General features: G+C 42.8%; 2 protein-coding genes across 7 annotated transcripts in view; both read right to left on the bottom strand.

Annotated features, from left to right (window-relative positions):
• Positions 1–173: 173 nt before the first annotated feature.
• Positions 174–15,132, bottom strand: EXOSC10 (exosome component 10). Its single transcript, XM_056330791.1, has 25 exons — positions 14,956–15,132; positions 14,150–14,286; positions 13,583–13,706; positions 13,016–13,120; positions 12,429–12,594; positions 11,541–11,652; positions 11,174–11,249; positions 10,923–11,033; positions 10,348–10,491; positions 9,835–10,025; positions 8,986–9,142; positions 8,188–8,336; positions 7,832–7,882; positions 6,959–7,070; positions 6,243–6,293; positions 5,610–5,688; positions 5,322–5,443; positions 4,911–5,003; positions 4,202–4,276; positions 3,643–3,727; positions 3,333–3,406; positions 2,570–2,738; positions 2,051–2,112; positions 881–954; positions 174–355 (listed from the first exon to the last, which is right to left on the bottom strand). Exons 1-25 carry the CDS (start codon positions 15,106–15,108, stop codon positions 325–327), a joined length of 2,703 nt encoding a protein of 900 aa, XP_056186766.1. The 5' UTR covers positions 15,109–15,132; the 3' UTR covers positions 174–324.
• Positions 15,133–15,815: 683 nt separating this feature from the next.
• MTOR (mechanistic target of rapamycin kinase) overlaps positions 15,816–20,837 on the bottom strand; it is a 66,878-nt gene continuing 61,856 nt past the window's right edge. For 5 of the 6 annotated variants that reach the window (XM_056330786.1, XM_056330787.1, XM_056330785.1 and 2 more), the window contains 7 exons: positions 20,320–20,394; positions 19,699–19,834; positions 19,230–19,295; positions 18,448–18,528; positions 18,084–18,164; positions 17,344–17,449; positions 15,816–16,800 (listed from right to left, as the gene is read on the bottom strand). In XM_056330786.1, coding sequence (XP_056186761.1) covers positions 16,785–16,800; positions 17,344–17,449; positions 18,084–18,164; positions 18,448–18,528; positions 19,230–19,295; positions 19,699–19,834; positions 20,320–20,394 — 561 coding nt within the window. In that variant the 3' untranslated portion in view covers positions 15,816–16,784. The remainder of the gene's footprint in view (positions 16,801–17,343; positions 17,450–18,083; positions 18,165–18,447; positions 18,529–19,229; positions 19,296–19,698; positions 19,835–20,319; positions 20,395–20,837) is intronic. The other variant, XM_056330788.1, reaches the window with a different exon arrangement.

Here is a 20,837-nt window from a genome sequence, read left to right as displayed (position 1 = left end):
TTAGAGATGCCAAGAGGTTACACTCCACTGACATGATGGTTCTTCGGGATTTCAAGCAATCAGCCTGTGTTTGAGGACACAAGATAAACTTCCAAAATTAGAAACAAAGCGACATACGTGAGTATAATTAGAAAAAGACCCAATGTGAATATAATACAAGTGACATAAAGATGTTTTTCCTTTTGGAAAAAAAAGGATTTTAATGGGCTTAAAAACATTTCTGTACAAAAACTGCTCAACGACCAGTATTTGCCTTCCTATGGTGACAATACTTTTGACTACTGTTTCATTCAGCAGCAGCTCCCACAGGTCCTGTAACAAGGACTATCTCTTCGGCCAGTGGTGCCTGGAATCCCTGCAAAAGACAGAAAGGCTTTAACTCTTGCTCTAAATTCACTCAAGACTATTGTAGGTTATGATGATTCTATTGGGAAAGGGCTATGGATGCCGACAGAACCTTTCTCCCTCCAGTCCTGTCCTTACATAGTGTTGCCCTTTTATGTCTAAATAATACTCAAGGATCAAGCCTTGTAAAGCTACACATTAAGTATCTTTTCAGAAGAAGAATGTTCATATTTGGCAGTACTGTTACTTATCATCCTCCCAAGCTAGGTACATGTTCTCCCCACCTCTACCTATCTCTGTGGCCAAAGGACTCCCACATCTACTAACACAAACTTTTACCTCTGCATTTCAAACCTTCCACCCAGAGTTGTCTTTGATTGCATTAATCCTGACTGACTAAGCACAACCTCTTCCCATTAAACATGCACCTAAGCTCCCACAACAATAGAGGACAATAGCTACGCTCTGCCCATAGCTCCAGGGCACAGGCATGAAAACACTCCACCACTGCGATGAGAGCAGGCTGACAACACACCTATCAGCTTTCCCCGCCAGGTAGGACATGCTTCGGTTTCCAGATTGTTGAGGTTTGTTAGCTCCAGCAAATTTCTGCACAGAAAAAAAAAAAACCACACCACCACCACAGTGAGGTAACTTCCAAATACAGCATATCCCATGAGATTCATGTGCTGCCAGGTCCCTCCACCTTCAAAGGAACACTGCTCGTTTACACCGTGAGCTTTATGTTTTAGCACTTCTTTGTATGGACATGCACTGACTGCATCCAAATAAGTGCTGTTCTACTGGTTTAACCTTGACACATGAGGCACAATAACGCACTGACGACTAACCTTGCCCATCTAGACAGAAAGATCTGTACAGGTTGTCCCAAGTTCACCCATCAGTTTCTTTTTTTCTGAAAAAAGTTTCAACTGACACAGCAAAGGGATTGCACAGGAAACTTCCCTACACTATCAGGCATGAGCTCATTCAGCTTCTAAAATATGATGTTTCATGAATATCCAAGATGCTCCCTGGTACCATTTGCCCTCCAGTTAAATATGCAGGAAGGCAGCATGCACAGGAAAAGCAGCTGAAATGCTAGAAATGAGCTTTCATAACTTAAAATTAGCGCTCAAGCGCCCAATGAGTTCACACATGGGCATCCTATTACTTCGTGCCTGAATTGCCACTGACATCACGCATCAGCAACCAAGCGCTCCACACGAGCACTATGCAGGGTATACAAGGGGGGATTTAGGTAACCCAGGTCTGCAGGGGTGACCTGGGGTGGCTGGGGGGTGACAACACCAGAGCTGCCCTATGCTGGTCACAGGTTTCCCTAAGTATGTGTTTCACTGAGAAACTGATGAGAAGAAAGAAAATTTAAACAATCTCAATTGTTGTGGAACTTGTGTTGTGCTGTGGTCTAAGTGTTGCACCTGTGACGCGTGGAGGCGTAGGTGTGAACAATGTATGAAGAGGTGGGGAAAAAACGAGAGTCTGAGGGGCCTCAAGAACCTGAACGGGAAGAGGCTCTAATACAAAGTATGAGCTTGTGATTGGAAGCTGTCCCTCAGTACCGTGTGCTGTTAGGGAACATTCTGCAGATCCAGAAAAAGTCATCTGCCTTCCCCAGCAAGTCCCCAGCTGGGTACATGCTATCATCAACACTTGTGTTCCTTCTTTCATGTTGTGCTCGTACCTTGCCTGCATAAGCTTGCTTGGCAGGATCAAACTGTGGTGACTGCTTCGATTTGCTGCTTCCTAAGGCAGAGAGGAGAGAAGCTGTCACTAAAATCTCCCATAAAGAACAGTATATTCCACGGTGTTCCTCTGATGATAAGGAGGTTCCACTGCAGTCTCCCACATGCTAAAAACCAGAATGGTCTCTTAAGGGCAGGAGATGCTTTCGAATAGATAAAAATCTCCTTTGCCTCCTAGCTTCTGGGGTCCACTTTCTCTAGATGACTTTCTCTAGAGAGAAAAGAAGCAAAATCTGAACCCACAATCCCCTTGGCCAACGCTTTCAGGATTTTGTTTCCAAATCCGAAAAGGGATGCTAAACTGCACAGTCCTCCAGTTAGTTTCTTTTAGTGTTTCCCCACTGTAAGGTAAGTGCATTGTAACAGTTTGTACCTACATTCACACAGAGCCCTCTCAGGGCTCAGCTGGCAACATTTTCCACAGCCTGCAGCACTCTAGCAAGAGATCCAGATCTTACCCGCAAATACTTTGAAGTTGGACTTGCTATAATCGAAGGGGGTAAACTGCTTCGGTGCTTCCAGCTCCTCTGGTTGCTGGGAGGTTTTTGGCCGTTTCTTTTCTTGATTTGGCAGCTCTGTTCCCATTTCACTCATGACTCTCTCCCTCTTCTTACTAGCTTGTTCCTGCTGTGAAAGCAACCCACAGAATACAAAACAAGGACAAGTTCAGGAGAGGAGAATGAAACATCTCTGTGTAGGCTTGAATACGGCATGCAAATGAACTGCCCAGTGGACCCAGGCTCCAGTGACAGCTATTGCCTGTGGCCGTTATAGTGTGGGGAGACAGCACTCTGTTCTTCCTTGGACCTAAACTGTTGGGGTTTTGTGTGGTTTTTTTTTTTTTTTTTCCTTCGTAGCAGGGACTTTTCAGATTAAAAGCCAAGTTTTCATTTCACAGGCTACTAGAGGCTGAGATCTGCTGTGGCCCCACAGGAAGATCAAGGGGAACCTAGGCAAGTGAGGAGCAGAATGGCACGGCAGTGGAAAACGTTCCCTACTGAAGATATGGAGGGATGCAAAGACTTGCACAGCACTGTTGCTAGGGCCCTGTTGCTACACAAAGGGCAGAACCACAGAAAGACTGCTATCAAAAAACTGTCATTCAGGTACTTCAGAGCTGTAGGACTCCAAAGGTATGTCAGAGTTATAGGGTCTCATTCTGAACAATGTTATACAAGTCGAGAGCGGCAAGGACTGGAAGTAGGGAATTCAGTGACATACCATAGCTTGCTGACGAACAGACACAATATTTTCTGTTGCCTCTTTATACACCTTTTGTGCCTGGTCACGAGCAACTACGGAAAGAAACAAGCATTACTATAAAAAGCAGGAGTAAGTTAGCCAGGAGCTCAGAAAAAGCAAGCAAACCAGCTTGTAGCAAGTCTCAAACTAAAGAGAGTACAATCTTTGTCAAAGATCTCATCCATCAGGAAATCCATCATCTAAGTTTTTCTTGTAAGTAGGAAACAACCTATGTGCACTGGGAAAAGCATGCTGGCCAACACACTGAGAAAGGGAAGAACCGCCATACCTGACTGCTGGGTTGCTTTCTTTTTGGTTTCACCCTTGGACTCCTGTACTTGTGTCTGACTCATCAACTTCCATCGATTGCTGATCTGCAATGAAAAAAAATTACCTGGGCTCACTTTCTTTGAAGTTTTATGGCAAAAGGGAGTTTATAAACTTGCTACCACATGCTGCTCTTCATTAAGAGTACAAAAGATCAAATTGGATTGTAGAAGAGATTAAGATCTGCTGCACCAGGTAAAACCATGTGCTTTAAGTTTTAAGCTACAAACAAGCCGTGAGAACAAAGGCAGGTACAGACTTCAGTAGTAGTTTGTAGCTTTGACAGACGGAATATACAGTGGAATGTCTCCAATCCCTGATTCTTCGAGGGATACGAATGCTACAGAAACAATGAACTACAGATTCAGAAACATGCCAAGTTTCTCAAAACTCACATTCTTTTTCTATGGAGAATCAAAGATGAAAAAAAAATATCTATAATTGCTGTGGTTCCCAAGGAAAATAATCACTTATTTGTTTCTTTTGTATGATTTAGCAGGAGAGTTTAGCACGAGTCTTACTTCATAAATTTTTGATGATGGGTCAAACTTTGCAGATTGTGAGACGTAGACAGGATTCTGTTCTGAAGGTAGGTACTGTAAAGAGGAGAAAACCATTCTGCTTTAAACACAGCACATGACATTTAGCTCATTGCTAAAATGCCACTTAAAATGTTCCAAATCAAAAAGTTCACATTTAAGAAACATTCTACAGATCAAACACCTTTTGGAAAAAGAAAAGTTACCACCGCTATGGCCAAGAGAAACGTTGAAGAAAAAACCAACAAAAAAAATCCCTGAAAAACCAACCCACAACCACACACAGAAAAAGTTGTTTTGATATTATAACCTAGTAATTTGCCACTCCAAATCTATAACAAAGTATTCTATTGTTCTTCTGATTCATTAGAAGAGTAAAATCAGCTCACTAGCTCTAGCCATGAAGTAAAGACCAAAATATGATGCAAATTAAAAAACCCGCAAACTTGATTTAAAAAAACCCAATAGTGAAAGGTCTGTTTACTATGTAGAAAGACATATATCTAAGAGGCATTTCAGTCTGTTTTGTAAACAAGTCTACATGTGTGTGTTTTGCAAGGACAATCTCTTGATTCCAGGAAGAGCAGCAGCTGATGCTACATCTTTCAGATATGCCTGGAAAAACAGCTCAGAGCATCCTCTGCACGAGGTAGTTTGAGTTACACTACTAATATATACTGGGAGCTTTTACCATTCTAAATGGATTTTCAAAGGACTCCATTATACGCTGAGCTTTCTGTTGTGCAGTGGTTAAAGCCTTGTTGCTTTTATCTTCATCACATTCCTAAAAAAAAGCCAAAAAAGGGAAGAAATATTAACATTAATAATTTTGGGGTTTGGCTACTGCGGTTTCATGCATGTTATTTCTCACTCTCTCTGAAACTCCACCAATGGCAGTAACCCTCCAGAGAGATGTAATTAACTTGATGGCCCCCTAACCTGGTTGTCTTGGTTATACCAAATGCCTGACAGGAAGCCAGTCTCATTTCCATGCATGTCCCAACTTACTATTTCTTGCAACACTTTCACACAGTTTTATTAGATTATTAAGTACGTTTTCTAATACTTAAAATACTGACGCTATCACAAACATGTTGCTTACACTGAATATGCTGACAGTGGCAGTAGCAACAAGACACGTTGACTCTGGCTGAACACCCTGAATATTCACTGTCCTCTCACTGTCTGAAAAGAGACAACCATGTTCCAAAACTGGTGCAGACTCTACATGAAAAGGAAAAGAAGACAAAATTTTTATTAGATACTTGTACATTTTACTGCTTTTGTGTAATGGGATTTCACCGAAAGTTTCTTCAGGGCTGCTTACTTCCCCATGTCAAAACCATATCATGTCATTATTAGCACAGTTTTTAGGTTAAGTCCAAATTACCCAAGGCAGAGTTATTCTGAAAATCATCCATAGGAATCCGAGAACTGTCATGTGGTCCAAAGAAGGTATTCTCCAGCCTCTGCAGAGAGATTCAAATTACAAACACCATTAATACACTACTCTACATATCTGTATGTGTTTTCACAAATTGTGGAGGTACATTAATGAAAATTAAAATAAAAGGGTGAAAGTCAGAGACTGAATATTCATTATATAGCTTACCTGGCAGAGCACACTGCATCTGGCATCAAAAGGCTATCTGTGCAAACACCCAGGGGCTAATGGAGATGCTTTACTTCATACACATGAGGGGATTAAATAAGTCAGCCTTAGAAACTCATCTGGAACTTCTCTTCTTACAGATCAGTCAATATAGACTAACACACATGAAACTGTCCAGCAGCTAGAGTGTTTGCTGACGAAGCCTTAAGTGCTGCTATGGTGGTTTGTAAAATAGCGATTTGCAGCCGGTAACCTTATAGAATTTAGCACGGAAAAGTAACATTAAGCTAAAGCCGAGACACCCATAAAATGGATGAGAAGAAATGATTTACTACAAGTTAGAATTTTGCTTCGTTTGTTTCTGAGTTTAAGGCTTAAGGTATTAGGTAACAAACATTATGTAAACAGTACCTCAGGGTTGGAGAGGGGTGTTCCCTTCGTGACTGCCAAAGGAATCTCCGACTAGAATGGGAGAGAAAGGTAAGTCACTTAAATGCCACCTGCCCTGTTTCTTCTAGGCTGGCCTCCTTAGCCAAGTTTTCATTGATAAGCTAGCAGGTTGATAGAACTTCATTCTTTCTTCTTCTGAAGTGCATATGGATATGTTTATAAACACCTCACACAGAAAGGACACATCCATACTCACAAATGAGTTTATTTCACTAAAGGAGGAAGACTGTATTAATAAGCAACATGCTCAATATATATCTTAACAAATGACCCTCTTACACCTCGGGTTTGTTTTTTTTTGCTTCACCATAGCTGTAAAAGATTTATGAATCCATTTACATGGACCAACAAATTCCACAAGGTCCGTTTCTTCCTCACACAGGCAAACATGATGTGCAACGTAAGACAGACAACTGCACCCTGTTCAAATAGCATCAGTTCTTTCACTGCTATAGTTCTCCAGTAAACTACATTGTGTGTAAGCCAGTACAGAGCAGACAACAGATAGGCAAGAAGAAGATGCAATATATCTTTCTGCTCTACTACAGAATGCTATATTCATAGTCTTCAGAAAGCAAACGTCAGCACACACATCATTGCAGGTCACCATTTAGCTCCAGTCCCTGGCTTACAGAAAGCAAGTGATGAGTCTCTTGCGTGGTATGAGCTACTCCTACCTTGAGAAAAGGCATCTCCCGGGCCTGGTGAATGAGAAGATGCAATTCATTAATCTGCTGGCGAACTAGTGGTGGGACTGGATTACAGCAAGCAATGATGCCCTGGGGTTCCCTAAAGAGAGATGAGAAAAATTCAGTCTGCTATATTTATGGCTGTTATGTTAGGCATTTGCATTCAAAGGATGTGCAACCAGATACAACCATGGTCCTGACTGTGACAGAGTAAGACAAGTCAGATTAATCGGTCAGAGTTTATTTTCTGTGATGAAAAATTCTTCTAAACCAGGTTTGTGCAGATAAGGAGAAACCATTAACGCAGCCCCCTCTCACTTGTCTTCTGTCTGTCCCCATATTAATTTTGTTTCTTGTTCAGTATTCATCCATGGAAGCTGAGCCCAGCAGTGGACTTGCATTTAAAGATGCATTTTTGTTATTCTAAAATATGGGTGTTACTGATGAGTGCCACGTTGTTTGAGGAAAATGTATAAATTCAGAGTTTTAAGGGATCTGCCCCTTGCCCCTGCCCCCCTGCCATCCCTTTAGGAACTGAACTCCCAAATAAATGCTACAGGGGAACTCATCCCCCTCTTGCTCTGTAATGTTGTAGGAATCTCAGGCAGGGACATGTGACATATAGCAATGCAAAGGAATGTGTTTTATTAGTGGAATAAAATCAGAGAGAGATGTATCCCGGAATAAGTTTGGAGCCTTCTCAAGGAGTATTGCTGTTTATTTCTCTTCAAAAGTGAACAGCTATAGAGAAAAGCAGTACTGAAAGCTGGAAGGAAGGGACCAACTGCAGAACAAATTACACACTAGAAAATGACTTGTTGGATATTAAAATCAAATGAGACTCCTGTGAACAAAACTTACTTGGGCAGCTCCTCTGCTATCTTCAATAGCATATGATTTGGTAGCACATATCTACAACACAAAAAGGCGGTGTAAATGTAACGGAATGTTAAAAACTCTTTAAAAATACCTTCAAAGTGCAAAGTCTGCCCCAATTACAAGGTCTGAAAAGATGAAATCTGTTAAAAAGAAATAAAGCAGGGCGACACCTGTAAGAGTTTACTGCTAACGTAACAGGCCACCTCTGTAAAAAGCAGCCCGAGGTAGTACACCAATCCCTACAGGTAACAAAGTGGTTTCACCTCGGGGCGGGAGAAGCACAATCCAAGAAACTCACTGAAGTATTAAGCCAGTGTCTGTAACAAAAGACTTCTTACCCTGTACTCTCATCCTCTTGACGTGCCACCTTGTCTCTCCATGCAAACAGCAACCTAAATGCTGCTAGCTGCTGTGGGCTGAGATGTTTTTTCTGCCTCCTGTAGAGCTCAAGGTAGGATTCATCTGAAAAAAGGGGCTTGATGTATTTCTGGACAGGAAAAAACAGAAACACTCATGATCAGCATCAGATTTGTGCTTTCTCGTTTGCCTTGCTTCACTGAGACAGACAGAATCTCACACAGACATAAGGGGACTGAATAAACTCAGGTACAACGTGCCTCGGAGCTTTTACCCTGAACTATTGGTAGAAGCCTATCCCTGGAAAACATACATCTCACCCATTTTTAGGGAAAAACCACCCTCACCAACTCCAGGAGCAGCTTTAGACATACAGTATCTTCAAGCTTTACAACATTTGACAAGGCCTACTTTCATAGACAGTATTTTCCACAGGCACAATATAATTATCTCATAATGCAACTCCAGCTAGGCTTTGAACTTCTAGGAACACCTAGTAGAACTGGAAATGTAACATCGCTCTTGGAAAAGACAGACCTGAAAGCATCATGAGGCCAAGGAGTGCTAGCATTTAAAAACCAGCAAAAAGGCATCTGAATCCAAGGATTTTAGCTAGTGAAACAAGTGACTGCACACAACAATCAGTTCATACAGCTGTTTTCAGACATACAAAGAGGAAAAAAACCTGCGTCTATGCAATACATGTAGAATAGGCAAGGACTTTCTGTCCTACTAAGCCCATACTCTGATGCAGGTAATTCAAGCAGGTGAGGCTTTACCTTCAGGCAGATGTCCTTGCTGCGTTGCCACACAACCTGCAGCTGAGTGGGCTGCTCGTTCCCTCTCTCCCACAGCGCCTCCCTCATTTTATCATAGATGTAGAGCAAGTAATGAGTGTCGTCACGGGCATACCGAACCATTTCTTCTGGCAAAGGGCTAGAAAAAAAGCCAGAATTACATGAATACTTTTCAGTTGCCCCATCAAACTGCCACTTTCATCTTGCAAGGCATATTAGGGCAAATTGCATGTAAAACATGCCAAAAACTAATTATGGAAATTCTTCTGTTTCCTTACTGAAGGATTTGTTGGGCAACAGCAGTAATGTGTGTGCGCTCTCCAATTCAGACGATATGTTGTTCGCTGCTGGAGAGCAGGATTGCCATGTAGCTACATCAGATGGCAGAACTGTATTTGTCATAACTCTTCTTTCTCTGCAGCCTACATAAAGTAGACCTCGTATCTCTGTGCTGTGCAGGGTCCATCTGCTCATGCTGCAACAGCATACTGCTCTACCTAGTACAGGTGACTGAATGTTTCTGTGGGGGCTGTAGAGGTGCAAATACTGACTTTCTCCATAATACTGCAGTGGTTAAGCGCTGCTGCTAAGAAGCAAGCCTCCAGGAACTTCTCGTTACTTAAATCTTCCTCAATCTTCCCCCAAAATTGCAATTTCTAAAGAAACACAGGAAATGTAACACTCATAAAAGAACTCAAAGCACAGCCAGGTAAATGCTTTGCTCGTTCACTTTTGAGACTAATCTACAACTATGGGGCTTGCAACTAGAAACATGCTTCTGCTCTATCAATACAATCAAGGATAAGTGCTACTTAAGGGGTCAGTTTTTACCGTATCCTCCAGTCAGCCAGCTGGTACTGCTTGTCAGCATCTATGTTGCAATACAGCTTCAGCAAGTGGTCCAAAGAATGCCTCCCAAGATTGAGGAGACGAGCAGCTTGGTGAGTATCAAACATGTTCACCAAATACAGACCAAAGTCTTTTTGCAGCCATTCTACATCTGAATCAGCACCATGAAGAACCTTGAAAAACAAAACAAATTGACAACGATATGAAGAACATTTCTACTCCAGGCCGGCAGTGCTGTGGTTTCATATTCACATGTCTAGGACCAGATTTCTTTTCTCTCTGTCCTTTGCCGTGAAATGCAGAAATGCTAAATGAGTGCACTTGGCAAGTAACTCCCCACTTACATCAAAGAAACAGGCACCTGAACAAATTAAAATGAAAGGAGAGCCCAGTGACAAAGACAGAGCATGGTGTGCTACTAACTGTAACAAAACTTAAACTAAGGGGCAGAGGGCAAGGAATTCTGGTGGTGAATTGGTGAATTTGGCAGCTGACCTTCACAATTGCAGGGTCTGTGAAGGTCTCATTGAGAATGTTCATGTCACTACGCAATTCCAGTGTATCAATAATGAAGTCTTCTGTTCGGGTGGAAATCTGCATAAGACATGTCAAGCCCAGGAAGCTCCTGTAGGAATGGTGCTGAAAAACATGGAAGAGAGATGTAAGCTAGGATCCATTACAGAAGTAATACTATACAACAAACAGCACTCCAAGTGAAGGAAGAAAAAGTAGCAGAGGACTTCATGAAGAAAAAGGCAATTGGATGAGCAAGCTGTCTCTTTGCAGTCACCAGCATGACACAAAAAACCCCGTGAGATGAACTGAAAGAAGATCGGATTCAGTATGAAGTGTGCAGCCAGTACTACCATTGGGAAACTTATAATATTGACACAGTTGAATTCAACCTTACAGATAGTATCTGACAGGGCAGGGTCACAAACTTTTTCATGTCAAAAACTACAAAAAGCAGGAGAAAGAGAAGACTACAAAACAGATTAGAATAATATAATGGTCTCCTAGGTATTAACAGTACACATGTAACATTTTAATGGAAAAGGCAATTTGATTACCTCTAAGTCCAGGGCGAATTCTTTACAATTCATAAGCTTTTCATTTAGCTCTACCAGCTCATCCAGTGTGCTGACAAAATGACAGGGTGTTTCCTTGATGGGCCTGTACATCTGGCAGAGCAAATTATTAGGCATGGTATGTTTTCCATCAATTCCTACCCCTGACCACCCTCAATTCTGAAATTCATCAAGTGTGGCTGTCTGTAAACTTACTGCATCTGCAGTAAGTTTAAATTAACATGGGCACCAACCTGGGGTTCTGGTTTCTGGAGAACTCCATCTGGTGGAGAAAAATGCTCCAGTTCATACTGGTAAGGGTGAGCAAACCTGTGGAAATTAGGAAGACAGGCACAGACTAAATTTCAGCCATCTTTATGCAGCCAGAGCACAGAGACTTTGAGAACTATGGCAATTTCCCTACTGAGTGGAAATCTTGTCTCTTATTAAGCATAGGTTTAAAATGACTGCAGATGTCTAAAGCAAATCACAGGCAATATAGCGTGGGGACACAAACACATGCAGAGCTGTCACACATGAAAAGCATCAGCACAATGGGACCATACAAGTGCATGTTCACTGGTGGTACTCAAGCACCTTGCTGTCAGTTTGATTTCTTACATGTCTTGCTCAGTTTGCTGCGTCCTCTGCTGGTGTATGAAGTCTGCCAAAGCAGGTGGCACATCCAAGTCCTCAGGGCGCTCCTTTCGTTCCCGTCCACTCTTCGCGAGGGCTGAACAACCAATATGGAACAACTGTACCGGGTCCCACATATAACATGTTCTCAGCCTACTACTCTCTTCCCTCCACCCACCACAAGATCCTATTAAAATCGTAAAGCATCAAAAATTGTAACAATTTAGACCTGCAGCTTTTGCTGTCAGCAAGGTTTCTGTCTGCAGCTCTAATGACAACTTAGTTAATAGGTTTTAGCAGGCTGTTATTAAACCAGATACAAGGTGGTTCTGCTCAAGAGCTTGGAAGGAGATTGAAAAATCTTCAGAAGAACCTTTCAGCCATTCCCAGTTATTAAAAGTACAGCCTCATCAGTGCAGACTAAGGATGAATCACCAGCAGCAGAACGACATGTTGCCGAGACGGGATGTTATGCTGGCGGCTTTGATAAAGCACCCAAAGAGGTAGGTCTAACCATACACCTGGCGTTCCTAACTAATTAGAAAAAGGATCTGTAAAGCCAATTAGACTAGTCAAGACCACTTCTGGTGCCAGATTGACTCTCATCACACAGTTCAATGGTGGTAAAGAGAAGCTGCAGAATATCTGTTTGGAACAGATCATTTACTGTATACCAACAAGAAGATGCTGTATGCTGACCTACCCTTACATTATGCATATTTAAACAACAGTCACAGAGCTTACACCACCTAAATGGTCAACACTTCCCACTGTTACCTGTTCTTACAGTCAATGATTTCTCCTCTAGACTGTGAGGACAGATTTCTGTCAAATACTCTCAATAGGTTACCCAACAAAAAATAAACTCCTTACCTTCAGGCAAAGGTTTCAGGGCATTTGGCTTGATAAAAAGTTTAGGTACAAAAGGAGTGTTGGAATTGTCAATCTTTTCCCGAAACTTAAGCTGTGGTCGAGAGATATTCTTGGCATGAAGCAGTCGGAAGGTTTCAGATTGAGCTCTCTTGTGGAATTCTCCTGCCTATTTGGAAAAAGGTAAGTCACAGGTAAACCCCACATGAATTAACAGACATCCAGAGTTTCTTTTACTCAGCCTGACCTAACATTCAGAGGAATAAAGCTGTGTCTCAAACTCAAAACGGAGTTACACTTTTGCAGTGAGTCCAGCATCTAAGAATGACAGTTCTCTGAATCAGGATTCCAAATTCTGATGAATAAGCAAAAGAAAGACTGTTGTGTACATGAAACTGAAACGGCAACTGAAAGCAGACAGAATCCAGAACCAAGTTTGAATAAATAGGAACAGGAAAAAAGAAGGAAGTTAAGACACCTAAAAAACCGTGACAGAACATTTAACTACTCAGCTCCACTGCAAAATCAGTATTGCCAATACTGGGAAAAAAAGCCAAGATAACACAGCAAACTGATCGCAGAGGACTCACCCTGCGGTTCCAGCTGGAAACGATCGTCTGAGGGGGCTGTAACCCAGCAGGGAGGACTGGTTGCTGGTTTTTGTTCACTCCTGCTGCTTCATCCAATAAAATACCCTAAATTCAAACGAAACGCCTGTTAAATTAGCATGCTCAGCCACTCTAGTCAGAGTAAAGACACAGGCAGATATCTCCACTGCCATTTCCCCTGCATTCTGTGCAACATGAGACAGACAAATGCAGGAGTATGGTGAACATCAGGGGCAGGAAGTTTCCTCAGAGAAGCAGCTCTATGAATTTACAGACCAGGTTGTGAGGTTCCTGTGCCAAACTGTGTTTAGTTTCCTCACAAGTCTCCTACTACCTTCCTTCCCTTTGGGCCATAACCCATCTGCCTTAGTTGCTGTGACCGCTAGCCTAGCACATGGAAATGTTTTTAAAATAAAAGGGAAAACCACCAGGCTGAGGAAACACTAAATGTAACTGTAAAAGCACTACCACTGGAATTCTTGTAAAGGAGGAGGAACTTGTGGCAACTGAATAGTTTATAAGAACAATGTTCAGAAATAGTTTGCTTACCACTCTTTCAAGAATGACATCATTGGAGTCAACCAGCATATCAAATTTATCTTCCAGCTCTGTTGCTTTTCTGTGATCTTTCATGTGGCTATGGCAGCCATGGTACTGCATCACCTTGCTCATGCTTAGCAAGAGAATGGCACAGCTATTAGCAATTTGAAAGCAGTCTTGCTGAACGCTAAACTGTCCAATTCACTTCAGCTTCTGACGTTTTCAAAGTTTGAAAAGAAATCAAATGCAGTATCTACAGAGAACATCGCACAAGCAGTGAAAAGAAGAAACACCTATACAGCATTGTTAGAACTAATTCCTTACAATCCACGTGACTTCTAAAATAGCCTAACGCGCCTTTGCTCTTTGCACTTCTCTCTATCCAAATCATTATAAAAGGCTCTCCTCAAACTTGTTACTTAAACTGTCAAGCACTAGAAGAGCAACTAAAATTAGGTATGTGAAATAAAACATATTTTTATCTACAGTAAGTTTGGAGTCTCTAAAGAAGGGTGCTATCTTCTGTTTTGGAGTGAAAGTTTTAGCAACAGCCCAGAGACGCAAAAGCATCCTTACCAGCTAAGGAGATGGTCACCCTGTGTTTCACAGTACGCTCGGAAGCCAGGGAAGCTTCGGTAGAAGTCATACTCATCACCAGGCTGAGGGAGCCCATTAGATGCCTTTGTCGCTGCTACCACTGTGCCGAGAGCATACTGTGCAAGAACACCACGTCGTTAGTGTCATTTCAGTACTTTGTTCCTCCATTTACCCAGGATACTACTTGGTAGAAACGCATTTTGCCTAGCTTGTTCGAACTGCGTGGTTCCAATACATAATAATATGGGGCTTTTTGATATAAGTTCGCGGTCATTTAGTTCACATTGTCATTTAGACATTTAAAAAATGATGAATGTCTAGTAATGAGAACAAGACTTAAACTACAGTCTAGTACTTAAAGTCTGACAGACAGTTTGTTAAAGCAGCAGGAACGCAGGTAATTACTAACAAAGCCCCCAAACACGCTGCAATGCCCCCAGCTTGCCAGGCGGCAGGCAGAGCGGCGGGGCCGCGCGGAGCCGATGCCGAGCGCGGTAACCGGGGGCGATGCCCACGGCCGCGCACCCCGCACCGGGGGCCCGGCCCCTCCGCGGCCCAAGGCCTCACATCGGGGAGGCGGCAACCCCCCCCCCGGCGGGGCGCTCAGGCCAGGAGGCCCCTGCACGGGGCAGGCGCCGGCGGCCGTGGGAGCGGCCCGCACCCCGCTGCCCTCAGGCAGCCCCCGCGCCGGACTACGACACCCGGCATGCACCGTACCACGCCCGGCACGCCGGGAGCGGTAGTGCACGGCGCCCGCCCCGCGGCCCTCGGCCCCCGGCGCGCACCTTGACGAAGGCGTCGACATCGTCGAAGCCCGGCAGCACCGCCATCGCGCTGCCCGCCTCCGCGGGTCGCCCCGCCGCCCCGGGGCCCCCCTCCTGCCCCGCGGGGCTCGCCGCTGCCGCGCTGCCGCTCTCCCCACCGGCGGCGGCCGCCATTGTTCCCCCTCAGCCACGTCACATTCCGACGTTCTCGCGAGAACGCGGCCGTTGGGAGGGGCGCTGAGAGGGGGCCAGGGCTGCCCTCTGGCGCCCCCGGGCGGCGTGGCGGAACAGGCCCCCGGCTGCTGGGGGGTACCCCTCGGGCCTTAAAGAGGGGCCAGACCCCCGGCCCTCTCCCCCCACACGCACCCCCCAGCAGGGCCCAGGGCCTGCCCACAGAGCAGCGCCCGTGACAGCCCCCCCAGTGCCTGGAAGGGGGAGGGGCCACTAACACCCAACGCCCCCGACCGCCACCTCCCTACTCCCCATTTTCGGCGTGCCAGCACCAGCACAAGCGGCTGGGGAAGCCTACGGGACCCTGGCCGGGACAGCGAGGCACCCACGCTGTCCCTCGAGCTGCGGCTGTGACGCCCAGACTAAGAAAGCTGATGTTCTTACTGCACAAAGGACATGGCATCTGCTGGAAACTAAAATTTAGGGGTTGTATGGTTAAGTTTCTTTTACAGAAGTGACAAACACCATCCCATCTTGGTAATTTTGCCTCCAGCTGCTACCAGAAGAGAAATATAGCCAGCCACCTGAACTGATGCAGAAACACACAAGTCAAATCCATGGCAACAGGGAACGTGGAGGAAAAAAAACCAACTGCATCCCTGCCTCTTCCTAAGAAGTACCTAGGAATAAACAAGAACACAATCAAAGTGTTCAGATTTTGGTGTAGTTTATTGGCACAAAAATATTCAAATACAACATGTCATCTAAACATGGCTACTCTGTTGTATTTTGTGCATTGTTTTTAATATGTTTAATTCATAAATCATAACTTTGTCTTCACCCTCATGTTTAATAACCATTATTTTCTGTTTCAAGTTATGACCAGTTCTCCCCCTGTCTGCCTCCTATGCCAAGCACTAACTTTCACTAGTTATTTCCCAATACTGCTTTTTAATCCCGACACTGCGGGAAGCTCCCAAGCGGGATTTCATTTGTACCCTGCATCCAGTTTGCCACGGATCAACCCGCATAGAGGCACCTGTCTTTGCTCAGCTCCTTCAGCTCTTGGGTCTGCTCTGATACCCTGTTGCAGTTTGAAACACAACTCCGGCAACTAGTGTAATGAGTGGATATACAGTTTCCAATCTGGGGGCAAGAATCAAGTTTGGAAACAAGGTAACAGGATGAAACAGTGGTAAAACTTCTCTTCCTTTCCAGTTATCCAGTTCACCCCCAAACCTAAAAGGAGCCTCCCGCACGCAAGTGCATTGATCTCACTGCAGCCACGCCAACAGGACTGACCAGAGCAATAATTAATCTGCAAATGACTTAGTTACATTGCAAAGTTAAGTCAAAACCCGTATACAGTTATTTTCAATGGATCACCAGTTCCCCAAAGACCAAGTGGAACCATAGACTTCTGTGGTACAATCAGTCTTCACTGTCCTGGAAACCCAAATCAAGTGTTGTGTTTCAGACAGCTTGTGTTTTTCCAACAGCAGCTATATATTGGCTTAAACCAACTTTTAATATACAATAACTCTTTTCATTTACATTTCAAAATATTTGACAAAGGCTGTATTTCAGTCCAACGTTCTCAGTTTGTGTTTGTAGAAGAGCAAGTTTGGGAGTGCAAAAGCCTCCAGAATAAAAGGCTGTGGATACTTTGGAATCTTCTGTTACCAGAAAGGACACCTAAAGGAAACAAAGATATTGTAGTAATGCTGATCTGCATATGGTTTCACAAAGGCAACACTGAGAAGGACTGAGATTCCAGACTAACTAGGCACTCTTTTAGTACAGGAAACGTTGACAGGTGATTCCCATGCTTCTTTCCAGCTAACTAACATTTAAAAACGCTAACAAGATCGACTTCCTTCAGCATATTCCAAAGTTAGTGAATTCTCAAAATGACAGCAAATCACCTTTGTTTACTTTAGAACTTGTGGTTCCTCACTAACTGAAATCAGTGACCACCACATGCCTTATTTCAAACACTTAAAAAGTTGAGGCTGTTTGCAGTTTAAATGTTCTAAAACCCCTGACACTACCTAAAACAACAACTCTTACAGAGGGCTGTCTATGGGATCGCTGGCATAGGCTTGCAAAATGAGCAGATGCAACATGTGGTAAGGCTCCTACACATAACTAACTACACAAGTGACATCTTCCTTAGCTGTTCTCTGCTTGGATTATTCTGAGAAGAATTTTGCAAGGTTTACTGAAGGACAAACTCACCATCCGATGTAGCACTGACACAGATTCTCGTGAGAAGTAGCTTGCTTAATGAGCAATTCTACTTGTGTGGGTACATCAAGGGTTTCGTCATGAGAGAAGTCTCGACCTTTGAAATTGAAGGATAAAATCCCCCATAAATGGAAGTCACATCATACAACATAACTTGCTTATGGGTGACAAGTTAAGGACTGATAGGATTTTTAACTACCTTTCCCTTACAGTATATAAAATGTAATTTTTTTCCAAACATGGAGAACCCTCTAAAGGCATACAAAGCCCAGAACTCTGTTTTCCCTATTATTACAGTTTCTTCCTTTTATATTCTCCAAGTAATGGATAAACCAACAACAGATAACTTTCCAGTAGCTGGAATCCTGGTCCTAATCCCTTCAAGGACATTGTTTGGCAGGTGGAGGGTAGTTTCTTATAAACTTTGAGTATAAAATTTCTCAACTAAATGCTGCAAACTATAAAGCAGGACAGTAGAAATTCAACTTGCACTAACAAGCTAAGACATACAAAATATGAAGTCTGTTTAGTTATAAACAATGCTGTACTTTTCAAATTAGGCTCATTTGTATCTAAATGCAGGCACCAGTACTTCTGTGACAAAACCACGGAAATGGCTTCAACCACTTAATCAGAATAATTAAATTCAAGAATTAACACAAAATACAAATGCTAATAGTGCCGATCCATCTCATCAGATTTTCATTTAGCTTATACAAACAAAAACATACCAGTGAGCTTATCTCGAACCCTGTTGATGATTTGAATTGCCTTCTTATTTAGAGCTTCTGGCTTCACTAGGCCATCTCCTACTACAAGACAGAAGCAGGAAAGAGAACTAGGACTTCAGCAGAAAAATAAAAGCATTTGTACTGCTGTTACATTTGCCATGCCCAAACACCACAAGTACCATTTTGAGAGCAAACAAACCCAGATACCAGTACATTTTCTGTCAATTTTTTTTTTTTTTTGAGTTGAGAACACAAGTAATTATAGTCCTCATTTATGCTGACAAGGAACTGTATCTGTCCAATCTCATGTAATTGTATCCAAGAACAATTGCTGCATCAGTATAGAAACAACAATGAAACTTACTGAAGGAATGGATGGATTCAGGCACTGTGGTCCCAGTTTTCTTATGGGCTGTCTCACCCAATTCAACACTGTCCAACATTTCTGTTGAAAAAAACCCACAAAAACATAGAAGCATAAACATGAAGCTGTAAAGCAGATAAAATAATATTCTTCTGGAACAAAACTGCTAATCAGCTCATTTGAAAAGCATATTTTACTGTGGACAAGTGTGCCACACATTGTTATCGTTAATGGAAGCATATCACAGGAGCAAACATTCTTTTTCCCCGGCTAACATACTGAAAGGCCTGACCCAAGTTTTAGGAACACTTTGTATGAAAGTGTAATTGAAAGATATTTTGAAATGATATACAATTAACCTAAAATTATAATCAAATAAGTATGTTTATTTGTAGAACTCTCCATATGAAACACTGTTCCTATTCTTCAATAGGGAAGAACTGCTAAGATTCAACATAGAACTCTCAACGTTCCGTCAGATGGCCACTTGCCAGGTTTGGCACACTAATTTCTGGTAGCTAAGTAAATTACTACCCCATATCAATTATACCTTGGATTACATCAGTTTCTATGTGTTCCAGAGGGGTGTTAATGTAACTGTAAAGGAGCAGTGGCTTTTTGAGCCAAAGTACTGAACTCACCGCTTCCAGTCCTAAAGCTAATGACAAGCTGTTTACCAGTCTGCTTTTGAGAAGAGGATGGAAAAACATTTACTCAGCCTTGTGCACTGCCGAAAAAACCTGCTCCAAACATTCACGACATACATCATCTTTTGTACTCACCTACTGACTGACTAGCTGAGTAGGAGTCTGTTCTTGTTCGTGAGCGCTTATTGCCCTTTGTATTTGCTGCAAGAAAATAAGGAGATGAAAAGTAAAAACTGGAGTTTCAGTGTTTCATAGCAAATCTGTCCACAAGCAATACAGAGTTGACTGCCTTTCTCTTTCTCCAGATTTTATGTCACCTGAAAACAGCTTTCAATCTCCTAATAACAACTAATACAAAACCAAGCCAAACAATTTTGCTTGTACCTTAGTTCTGTGTTCGTGTTTAAGGGCAAAAGGTTTCTAACCACTGTGGTAATTTCACATTACAATCCCTAGAAACCATGTGTGCACAGAAGTAGCAGGTGCAAACCAACAATTTCATCACATTGTCTTCAGACAGACATTGCATTTCAGGCTCCTGGATTCTTGTATGAAATCAGACTGATAACTCTCTTGCTGTCACTGTTTTACCAAAATCACTTACTGTCCATCAGCCGCCAATTCAATAAGGGATCATACACAAAGGCTTCAAGCACAGCCATGACACTGTCCTTATGTTCACGCAGGACTTCCATGACTGTGTGACAGGTGATTCTGTAATTGCCATCGAGGCCTGTCACCTTCAGAAGAGAAAGAAGCAAATCAACCACACTGCTTCGTTCACTATCCAACTGCAACCCTAATGTTCAGGGAGCGGGAAGCGGCTTGTGCTTTGCACTGGTATTCGCTATGCTTTGTTCATTAGAGAACAAGATCGATGTTCATTACAAACTAAGAAGCTTTGTTCTGCCATTATGATCTTCGTGAAGTCCCATGCCATTCTTTGTGTCTGGTTGATGCAAACAGCTGTTTGAAATGAGGGAACTAAGGTCCAAGAAATTGGAGGAATTTTTTGCATCAATTAAAAAATTACTTTCCACTGTAACGTACTGGAAAGATCACAGGAGATATTTTAACTTACAGTAAATGCAACTGAAATATTAACACCTCTGGTTCTTAAGGAATGGAGAGGTTTACCCACAACAGAAAATACAGGGAAAAACTGAGAAATGGGTGCCATTTTCCCTAGGAACAATTCCTTTCATATTAAGGAGGGAACGCTTACCTCCATAGCATTTGTCAGCATCCTTGTTAACCTAAAGGGAATCTTCTCAGGGAACTTTTCTCTTGTCATTGCAACCTAAACACATGATGATGGATAACATAGTAAATTAACAGGTAACTTATTATTTAACAGTTAGTAAGAATTGGGTTTTTTTTTCGCTACCATCTTGAAGATTGTATTCCAAATAGAAAAATCAAGTCCCTGCTTCATGTTCCTCAGTTTCCACAAATTTCTGGGAGAAGCCAGATAATTAACTTGGTAACAGAGGGAAAACTAAGTTTGTGCCAAGCTGCTAGTGTCAAGTGACACAGACTGCCTATCAGCAGCTTAAACTGCTCCAGAAAATTTTATGGAAAAGTGATGTTTGCACTTCTTTGCTTGTCACAGTGATCAGCTTATCCCTAAAGCATGCCTCTGAGATGAAGTGTTTATTATTTTCATCTTGCCTGTAGGTAAAGTGAAGCTCAAAAGAGAGCCAAAGGACTTGCTGGGAATCACACCCCAAGGTCAGTTTATCC

This window comes from Falco biarmicus, chromosome 3 (assembly GCF_023638135.1).
Source record: "Falco biarmicus isolate bFalBia1 chromosome 3, bFalBia1.pri, whole genome shotgun sequence".
NCBI classification, from domain to species: domain Eukaryota; kingdom Metazoa; phylum Chordata; class Aves; order Falconiformes; family Falconidae; genus Falco; species Falco biarmicus.
The sequence above is the reverse complement of the archived record's forward strand: the minus strand, read 5'-3'. Positions and strand labels throughout refer to the sequence as shown.